Source organism: Mastomys coucha, chromosome X (genome assembly GCF_008632895.1).
Source record: "Mastomys coucha isolate ucsf_1 chromosome X, UCSF_Mcou_1, whole genome shotgun sequence".
Lineage (NCBI taxonomy): Eukaryota > Metazoa > Chordata > Mammalia > Rodentia > Muridae > Mastomys > Mastomys coucha.
The window spans coordinates 129,468,657-129,478,899 of record NC_045030.1 but is presented as its reverse complement, the minus strand read 5'-3'; the positions used below and the strand labels follow the sequence as shown (position 1 = coordinate 129,478,899).

General features: G+C 40.0%; 1 protein-coding gene across 1 annotated transcript in view; it reads left to right on the top strand.

The window, feature by feature from the left end:
• Nucleotides 1–798: 798 nt before the first annotated feature.
• The window catches only part of Nxf3 (nuclear RNA export factor 3), a 14,365-nt gene continuing 4,920 nt past the window's right edge, over nucleotides 799–10,243 (top strand). Inside the window, exons 1-11 of the mRNA XM_031376411.1 lie at nucleotides 799–1,038; nucleotides 5,393–5,484; nucleotides 5,582–5,746; nucleotides 5,935–6,088; nucleotides 7,055–7,138; nucleotides 7,246–7,350; nucleotides 7,456–7,533; nucleotides 7,608–7,713; nucleotides 7,835–7,923; nucleotides 8,403–8,512; nucleotides 9,902–9,938. Coding sequence (XP_031232271.1) covers nucleotides 5,399–5,484; nucleotides 5,582–5,746; nucleotides 5,935–6,088; nucleotides 7,055–7,138; nucleotides 7,246–7,350; nucleotides 7,456–7,533; nucleotides 7,608–7,713; nucleotides 7,835–7,923; nucleotides 8,403–8,512; nucleotides 9,902–9,938 — 1,014 coding nt within the window. The 5' untranslated portion in view covers nucleotides 799–1,038; nucleotides 5,393–5,398. The remainder of the gene's footprint in view (nucleotides 1,039–5,392; nucleotides 5,485–5,581; nucleotides 5,747–5,934; nucleotides 6,089–7,054; nucleotides 7,139–7,245; nucleotides 7,351–7,455; nucleotides 7,534–7,607; nucleotides 7,714–7,834; nucleotides 7,924–8,402; nucleotides 8,513–9,901; nucleotides 9,939–10,243) is intronic.

Below are 10,243 nucleotides of genomic sequence, written 5' to 3'. Positions count from 1 at the left end.
AGGGGGGGGAGGGGAGGGGAGAGGGGGAGGAGAAGGAGAGAGACAGAGACAGAGAGAGAGGTGAGGGGCATTCATTTCAAGAAAGTCTGTGAATACACTAGAATCTAGATCCCCTTTATTCTCCCCTTCTTCAAAAGGGGCCTGACAGGTTTGGAACTTCATTCCTGTCTATAATCAGTAAGACATTTCTCCATAGTGACAGCTTTCACTGTAGTCTCACTAAAGTATCAGAACGATTTAATACATTTTGCTAGTTCCTTTATCTCCCGCTTCTCTCTTCTTATCTCCCTCTCCTCTCCCCATTCTCCTCTCCCCTCTTTGTCTCTGGAGTGAGCTGAAGGTAAGCTCCAACCATAACACACTTTTCAGAACATGTTACTTTTTTCTAACTTAAGAAAACAAAGGCTGTTACTTTACTCAAACCTGACATGAGGGGCTCACCCTTTGCCATCGTTTAGTTCTACTCTGTTTCCCAAGGTAACAGGTGGAATATCTTATTAATACTCCATTAAGCCTCCACAACTTTAGTCATCTGGTGAGTCTAAGATCAGATAATTTCTTGAGGAGTCGGGGAGGGGAGAGCAGATCTGTTGTAGAACAGAAGTGCAGTGCCTGGTTCATAGTGGACACTCGGAGCTCTCAAAGAATAAAGAACACAGTGTAATGTGGCCAAAACAGATCAGGGAATGCAAAGTTCCCTGCATTCTTAGCAACAAGTACCAGAGTCTCGAGGCTTCAGACTCTAGCTGGCTTCCGCTACAGCCGTGGTTCAATGTGAAAGAGCTCCCTGGGTGAGTCGCTGGTAGAAACTTCAGGAGGCAGTAAAAACAGGAAGTTGGTCTACTCTGCCCACCTCCAGGGCCCTCCTCCTTACGCTCTACTGGATGAAACTTCCTGTAAGGGTTTCCATCTTGTAACTGGTGTTTGAAGCCTGCTGATATCTTTCTCAGCAGCTCTCTTCACTTTTGTTCAGCTCGAGGCCACACAGAAGAACACAATAAGGACGTTCGTGACAAGGAACTTCAGGATCTCCCATGGGTGAGTTGCTCAGCATGACGTGTTTGCCCAGGTTTTCTTCTCATATGGCACGGAGGTGACCTCTTTAGGCAGGCACAGGGTGGGGTCGGAGTGGCAGGATCCCCCATAAGCTGTCTAGTTTACCTCATCCAGAAGACAAAGATCAAATGATTGTCATGTTTCTTCGATGGAAAGCCTCCCTTCTTGTGGCTTTAACTGAAGTGACGTGCCTTCCCTCTTCCCTCCGACCTCCAACCCATCCTCACCACCAGTTGAAAAGAAAGACTTGATTGAGCTTCGGATCATTTCAGGCCTAGAATCTGAGAAACAGGAAATATGACCTAGAGTATGGTTTTGTGGAAATTAATATTCTTTGGATTCAGACTAGTATTAGAAGAGGAACAGGGAAGTAAACATTAGCATTGAATCTACTTGATTCATTCAGAACTCTGCATTATCCTTATAGACGTTTGTAGATAATTGCTTTATGGCCTGTCATATGAACTGTTCTGAAATGTTTTACTTGTGTATAAGTTCCCACCTCAATTAAGTACATTTTTTATATAATGTATGTACAATATATAAAATCATATCATATATGTATGTGTGTAAGTATGCATAGTGTACATAAAAGACATCTCAGGATGTTCTTGAATTCCTGGGCTAAACTGACCATTTTGCTTTATGGCCCCCCTCCCAAGAATTTAGGACTACAGGCATGTGATACTTTGCCTGCTTTGTTTCTCATATTGTTTAAATATTCCTCATGCAAATGAAATGTTGTCTGATAGATGTTTTTAAGATTTATTTATTTATTATATGTAAGCACACTGTAGCTGTCTTCCGACACTCCAGAAAATGCTATCAGATCTCATTACAGATGGTTGTGAGCTACCATATGGTTGCTGGGATTTGAAATCATGATCTTCAGGAGAGCAGTTGGTGCTCTTAACCACTGAGCCATCTCTCCCAGGCCCCTGTCTCATAGATTTATCTGTTATTTAATGAGATAAATGGAAATTTCACCCCAATTGTGTATTTGTCCACTTAGTTTTCCCTCCAGTCAATCTCTATATTAAGATATACATGCAAATACAGATTTGAAAACTCTTTTCTTGCTTAATTGAAACTTTTTATCACTGAGATATCCTATCCTCTACTATTTCATCCCTCTCCCCTTCCTCTCCTGTTTGAGACAGTGTTTCTTGTAGCCTCATCTGATCTTGAGTTTCTTATGTAGGCAAGGGTGACCTTGAACTTGTGACTCTTCTGCCTTTACCTCCTGAATGCTAGGATTACAAAACAGTGTCATCACTCCTAGTCTGTGCAGTGCTGGCCATGGAACCTAGAGCCATATGCATGTGAGGGAGAGATACACCCCCATCCCATAGAACTTCTTTCCTTAAAATGTGCTTTTTTTTTCCAGTACAAACCTGTAGTTGCATAGTACAAAATGATATATATTTTGTTATTTTACAAATATTATAGATGTATATATAGAATTATTGTTGAATATTGTTATTCTACTGTGTAGTAGAGCATTAGAAATTGGGACTGGAGAGATGGCTCAGTGGTTAAGAACATGACTGCAGAGTAATCATGGGAAATGGTGTTCTAGCCTTAACATTCATGTAGCAAGACAAGTTTCCTGCAAGCAATTGTAACTCTGACTCTGAGGGATCTGATGCTCATTTCAGGCCTCTGTACATGCATAGAAGTGCCTGCATACACATATGTGCATATACTCACATAGACAGACAGATACAAATTAACACATTATTTGTGTACAAAAACACACAAATCTTAAAATAATATTAGAAAAAAATAATATTAGAAGTTATTCCTCCTATCTTAATGGATAGCCTATTTTGTATACATGAATCATTATTTATTCATCTCCACTTCTCTAGCTCCTAATCTCTAGTAATCCCATCATACTCTCTATTTCTATGAGTTCAATCTTTAAGTGTTTACATGAGACTATGTTGCCTTTTTTATTTAAAACTTATTTATAATTAAATTTTATGTATGTAAAAGAACATCTGACAGAATCCTTTCTTTCATTTGTTCTCAGATGGGATCTCACTATGTAGCCCAGGCTGGCCTTGAACTCCCTAAGTAGATAAAGCTGGGCTTGCATTCCTGATTCTCCTGCCTCAGCCTCCCACATGATGAATTTCAGACATGTTCTACCATATCTAGCTGATGGAATGGTTTTTTTTTATGTAATCAGGCTCTTTCTCCCTCTGACTTGGAATATTTAACCTACCTTTGATTAAATCATAGGTATAATTTGGTCTAAATACACTATTTTGCTACTTATTTGTTTTTTTACCTGTCTTCAGACAATATATGAACATTGCAATACCGTGGTTATATTTACCCTCACCTGATTTGACAGGCATTTTCATTATATATATAAGATATGCCTACCTTATTCCCTTTTATATTTTCCCCTCTCTTTTTCTAGTCTTCATTATAATATATATCCAAGTTATACATATATCTCCCAGAAAAATTATTGTATTACATAATAAGTACTCAGAATTGCCTACAAATTTATCTGTGTCATTGACTTACCTTTACTGCATAGATGATTGTTTGTGGATCATGTGCCAATCTTGAACATGTGCCAATCTTTTTCTCTGTCTTCTAGAGGCTGGTATTATGTGTGTACTTTCAGACCCCACAGGGATGTTTTAGTTTAAACACCCATTCATTCATTCACTTACTGTATGCAAGTGGGTGTGTGTTTGGAGGTCATAGGACAAATCGAGATGAACAATTCTCTTCCCACCACAATGTGGGTCTAGAGAATTGAACCCCAGCTTACAGGATTAGGTGGCAAGCCCTTTACATACTGAGCCATCTCCCCAGCCTGTTTCTGTTTTAGTTTAGCTTTTTAAGATTTATTTTATTTTATGTTACATGTGTTTTGCTTTCATGTATGAACATGCACCATGTGTGTGCTTGGTGGCTGAGGTGGTAAGGAGAAGATATTGGATCCTCTGGAACTGGAATTACAGATAGTGGCATGTTTGTGCCAGGAACTGAACTACTGTTCACCACAAAAGTAGCAAGTCTAAAGTGCTGAGCCATCTCTCTTTCTCCTATATTTTTGGTGGGGAGCCTAGCCTTTAACAGCTGAGCCATCTTTCCAGCCCCAATCTCTTTTTCTTAATGCACACTTTTCTTCTATTAATGATTTTATTTGAACTTATGCTTTTTTTTAAATAAAATTTGGAAACCTCTTAATTAAGATCTGTTAAATATGCTTACCACATTTACTCTAACTTTCCTTCTCTCTCTTTTTTAAGGTTTTATTATTTATTTTATGAATATGAGTATACACTGTAGCTCTACAGATAGTTCTGAGCCTTCATCTGGTTGTTGGAAATTGACTTTTAGGACCTCTGCTCACACAGGTTCTCCAGTGAAGGAGCGAGAGAAAGGACCCAAGGAGCTGAGGGGTTTGTAGCCCCTTAGGACAAACAACAATATGAACTAACTAGTACCCTCAGAGCTCCCAGGGACTAAACCACTAACCAAAGAGTACACATGGTGGGACCCATGGCTCCAGCAGCATATGTTTAGCAAAGGATTGTCTAGTCGGTCATCAATGGGAGGAGAGGCCCTTGGCCCTGTGAAGGTTCTATGACCCAGTGTAGGGGAATGCCAGGGCCAAGAAGCAGGAGCGGGTGGGTTGGTGAGCAGGGGGAAGGGGAGAGGGAACAGAGTTTTTGTTTTTGTTTTGGAGAGGAAACTGGGAGAAGAGATATAATTTGAAATGTAAATAAAGAAAATATCTAATAATAATAATAAAAATGACCTCTGCTCGCTCTGGTCAACCCCTATTGCTCCGGCCCTGCTTGCTCCAGTAGACTCTGCTCTCTCTGTCTCAAAGATTTATTTATTATAATAATTAAGTACACTATAGCTGTCTTCAGATGCACCAGAAGAGGGCTTCAGATCTCATTATGGGTGGTTGTGAGGTATGGTTGCTGGGATTTGAACTCAGTACCTTTGGAAGAGCAGTCGGTGCTCTTACCCACTGAGCCATCTCATCAGCCCATCCTTCTCTCTTTCTAGTCTTCAGGATAATATATGAGCAAGATATAACCTGTATATTATGTTCTGCTTTATGTTATCTCTTGTCTAGTTCTTCTTTCAGGCAAGGAGATTGCCTTTGATCTTTGAACCATAAAAGCAACTTCCAATATAATTTTTTACTGTTCTTCAAATAGAAGAGAGAGTGAAGATTGTGGAATGAAACATAATTTGTCTCAGATCACTTAGCCTGAGAAGGGCAAGATGGTTAGTAACATCACAGACCAATTATTCAACCCAAACTTTTACCCCTGTGTTTTCTCTTTAGCTGTGAATGGTCACTGCCTCTCATCTCCCAAGAAGTGGAAGCACACTGAAATATTTTAATGTTTTTTACACTGCTCACAGATTCATTTTTGGGTGGGTTATAACAAATAATGACTTTTACTAATCATATTTTTTCCATGTACTTTTTTTTATTGTTCCTTGATGTATTGATTTTAATTTAAGGGCACAGTTCCAAAACTAACCCCATTCAAAGAAGAATGAGATGCCAGCGTATTTTCCGTAGGAGCATTCTCAACTCGACTGAGCACACTGGTGATACAGTGCATACTTCATCTTATAAGCAGCAATATGGAGAGCCAGCAATGAGTAATTCTCTCATGCATACCCGAAGATAGTAAGTAACCAGTCAGAATGGCTGAAATATTCCAGCCAGTGAAGTCTATAACAATATGGTTAAATATGTTGCTTACATCTTCAAGTGGTTAAGCATCCTTTTGGTAATACTGGTACAAGTGGAGCAAATCGCCTATTGGAGGATTTCTAAGTATATATAGACTATCTTTTCCCTTCATTTTCCCACAGCACTCCATATGGCATGCCATCCCGTCATCAGAGAGTCAATTTACATAAATGGAACCAAATGAGTGTTAACATGGAGGGGGGCTCACAACCTCCAGAGAGAAAAATAGAGAGGGACAAACAAGATGATACTTCAGAGAACTGGTTCAAGGTCACAGTAAGTGCCCCAGCAAACTGTATCTAATATTTAAAAGAAGGATTAGGAGGAGTTGTGTTTCACTTGTGTAGAGTCATTAGGTGCTTTTCTGGATGCAGAGAAGTTGACATAGGAGCCCACATGCTAGATCAATTAGGGGTGAAATCAGAGAAGGAATATAAAGAGAATAGGGTAACTGTAGGGAGGAGACAGGGGATTGTGTATAAGCAAAGGAAGAAATTAATGCTAAGAAGATATAACAACTCTATATTAGAAGGCTGTTTTGCTAAAACTGTATGTGTGTATTGGGGGAGGTTGTTGTTGCAGTGTCTTTGGGGTCCTTGTTAATGAAAAAAGCTAGATCTGCTGTAGGTAAGGTCTTTTATTATTACTTTTTAAATGAAATTATTTTTATAGTCTAAAAACTCAGGGAAATAATACAAGGTAAATGAATTCATTAAAGTTTTAAAAAGGAACTTGATTTAAATATCTGGGTTATCAAAGGAAACCACCCGAATGAAAGGAAAGGCAATTCGGGAAATCTACAGGTGATGTAAAAGAAATAATGAAATTTGTTCAATCTTTAGATATTGCTTTAAAGCTTGAAAAATATGCTTAGGTCTTCTTATTTTTATGGCTTTCTAAAAGGAAAATTTACAGATAATAAATCACATACATTTAAAGTATATAAGTTAGCAATACTTGGCTGCACATCTCTGAAACCATTATCCCAGTCAACATGCCTGCAAGCATCCATGTCTCCCTTCATAATTGTTCTCTTTTATTCTTCACTCTCTGTACCCGGTCATTTTTTAAGCAACTCTTGGTTAGTTTTCTACCACAATAGATTTGTTTACATTTTCTAGATTTTTCTGTAAACAAACTCACGATTATGTTATGGGCTGAGCACTATTATCTGACTAAGTCAAACGTTCAATTCCAATTTGCCAAAGTCTTCTCCCGTTCTTTATTCTTGTTTGATCCTAGATTCCCTTTGGCATACAATATGATAAGAAGTGGCTGCTGAATTTGTTTCAGAGCCAGTGCCACATCCCTTTCACTCCGGTGCAGGTAAGAGAGGACATAATGGAAGACAAGCAGAAACTGGACAGATGAGGGACTCTGTTAACCATAACAGTTGCTGGCACATTCTATTTATCTCACCCTTATCCTTGCAGTTTCACTATGAAAAGATGCAGGCCCATTTTTTTGTCAACAATCCCAACGTTGCCTTTATGCTGAAGGCTATCAGTGACAAGATTCGAGATGAGACTGATAATAAGGTATGTGTCAAGAGTGTCACTGAAAAATTGTGAGCCCGGGGGTAATATCTTTTATGATCCTGGGGCTTCTCAGTGTCAACACAGACTCTCATGTGTTCACTGCAGATATCAGTCTTCATCAGTCCCTGTGATGAACCCCCCTCAGTGACAGAGCTCAAGTTAGAAAAGATGGATCACAAAAAGGTAATGTAAACTTAAGACTACTTGTATAACCCAGCTGGGCCCATCTCTTTCTCCCCATCTTCTTATCACTTCAGCCGCAGAGTCACAGAACTCCATCTGTAATTCTGCAGCCGACTATGAAGCAACAGTGTGCTACTTCTCAGCGAGTTCTTAGTAGACAGAGACTTCCCTTTGACCAAGGTATGAAAGGGTCTTGTTCAGGTGGAAATTTAGGAGTTGTAAATCCAGGAGGGGTTGGTGCTGGCACTGTACTAGTGGGGTGCCTCTCAGTCTTCTGATTACCTGTTCTTGCCTCCTGAAGATTTGATGACCCATCCTACTGACTTGGCACTGATTCCTAGAAGTTATATGGCTCATTCCTTGACTATCCAGGAAAAGAACATGACCCAGGTAATAAATAGCTTGCTTATACTTGTTGCTGTTTTTGAGAGTAAGACTGGAGAGATTAGCTAGTAGTTAGATTGGTCTCAAGTATTCCCTGTAGTATCATTCACTTTTTTTCCCTTCATAGCTTTTGCCCTTGAACCAGAGTTACAACTCCTATCAGCTGTTTGGCTTGCTTGATACTATGGCAATGGCTCCCTATTATTGACAAACTGAATGCCTATAAAAATGATATGAGGCATAATACTGAGATCTTCTTTTTTTATTTTAAATTATTTTATTTATTTACATTCCAGTCATTGCCCCCACCACCACTCAGTCCCCCCTCCCATAGTTCCTCTGAGAGAAAGTGGAAGTGATCATCAGAGTGTTGACGACAGGCAGGGAAGTGGAGTTACTGGTAATGGAGCAAGGGAAAGAGCTGAGAGCTTAGACATCTTCTGCTTCACCTCTCTTATTCCATGCATTTATTCCCATAATTACAGATGAACTCTGAAGGGGAGATGGTCAAGGAGCAAGCCCCAGATCCAGAAAAGATATGTGCAGACAAAAGCTTTCTGAGTACTACCATGCCGGATAAGTCCAGTAACATAAAGTCAGTGTATCTGCAAGAGTAGTAGTTCTGATCCTCTTGGAGGACCACAGACTTCACCCTCCCTTCTGCCTGTTTCTTCAGCTTTTCCCACAGCCCTCCATTCCGTCTGACCCTCCCATCCTTTCATTTAATCAGGGTAGTGATTCCCATGTCAGAACACTTAGTCTATTCCAGAAAGATGGCACCCCTCCTATAGCTTATCTGGAGCTCCCCTTTTCTTACTCCTGTGGAGTCCCTTCATCTGTCCCAGGCTGCCCTGAAAGCTCTGCTATTCTAGGGTAAGGCCAAGAGTTCTGGATGATGGTAACATTACTTACTCTGGGCTACTTTTGGGAGCTCATCTCTCTTTGGGGGAACACATGGGTTCTCTGAATCAAAGACCTAGAAGTGGGCCAATGCCAGGGAGCAGAGTGTTTCCTGGAGCAAAAGGGTCATGTAGAGAAAGAGGCCTCTATCCTTCCTTTCTTTTTCATCTACCTATTTTGCTCATAATCCTTCCAAATGTAAAAGAGGATCCCTGTATAGCTTGAGAGAAGTGAATTGATTCCTTAAATTCGACCCCAACTCAGACATACACAAGTAGAAAGGGACTTCCAGGAGAGAACATAGTGACCATAAGAGACACCGGCTTCTGGGGAATGTCTTCATCTCTCAAACTCCTTCATTGTTCCCAGAGTAAGTCCTACATAGGGAAAAATGAGCCTGTATTCAGTGGTACGCAATACTGTAAAGTCTTGCTTTCTTTCTTACTTTGGCTCCCTGGAGCAGCCTGGTAGAAGACTGATGCAAAGAAGCCCTTTTAACTGCAGTCTGAGTCTGAATGGGAAACTGCCTGTTGGTCTAAGGGGCAAGTGAAAGAAAGCTATTTACTACATTTCCCTGAATCAGATGTTAGATTCAGATTTGAAGGAGTGGCTTTTAGCTGAGCCTCACCATGTGAGTCATATCCTGCTGGTGCCCTCTCTCAGCACTGAGAAAGATAGAGAGTACCATCATCTCTCCCTCTTGTGTGGCTTTGGCTTTGTCCGTCGCCTCCACTCTCTTATTTTTCCCTGACATCTCCCTCATCTCCTTTCATTCCCTTTCCATCACCACCTCCCTGACTTCAATTACTGAACCCCGATCCATGCTATATCCTTTAAGGAGTGGACAAGAGTCCTTGGACCCTGGCTCCTCCAACATGGATCCTTGTGCTGTGATCCTGGAGAAAGGGACTAGAGCTGTGTTCTTATATTTATATGTCAATAGATGGATGAATGCATAAAAAGTCAATGTATTAACCAAAGAAAACATCTAACTTATATATTAACAGGATGCTGTGTAATGATTGTATATGCATATATAGTGTATAAGTCTTAATAAGGCTACCTTTTTTTTTTTTTTTGGTAGTTCAATTCTGGAATTGTTCCCTAAGTTACTAAGCCTGGTAAGTGTGTTCCTTGATTATTGATTTTTGTAACTTGGACTGACACTGCATGCAACCTTCTCTGAAAGCTAATAGGTCTTGCTCAAGTTAAACTTTTTGCAGCTGTTCCTTAAGCCTCAAAGAGATGTGGAGAAGTGATTCAGATTCACAGGGAAACTTGCCAAAGGCAAGCCATGATCCCAACTGAACTACTTCCAGTGACATTTCTGTTTTTTCTTTTTTATTAGATACATTCCTTATTTACATTTCAAATTTTAATTGCTTTCCTGGTTTCTCCTCCTTAAAAAAACCCTATTCCCTCCTCC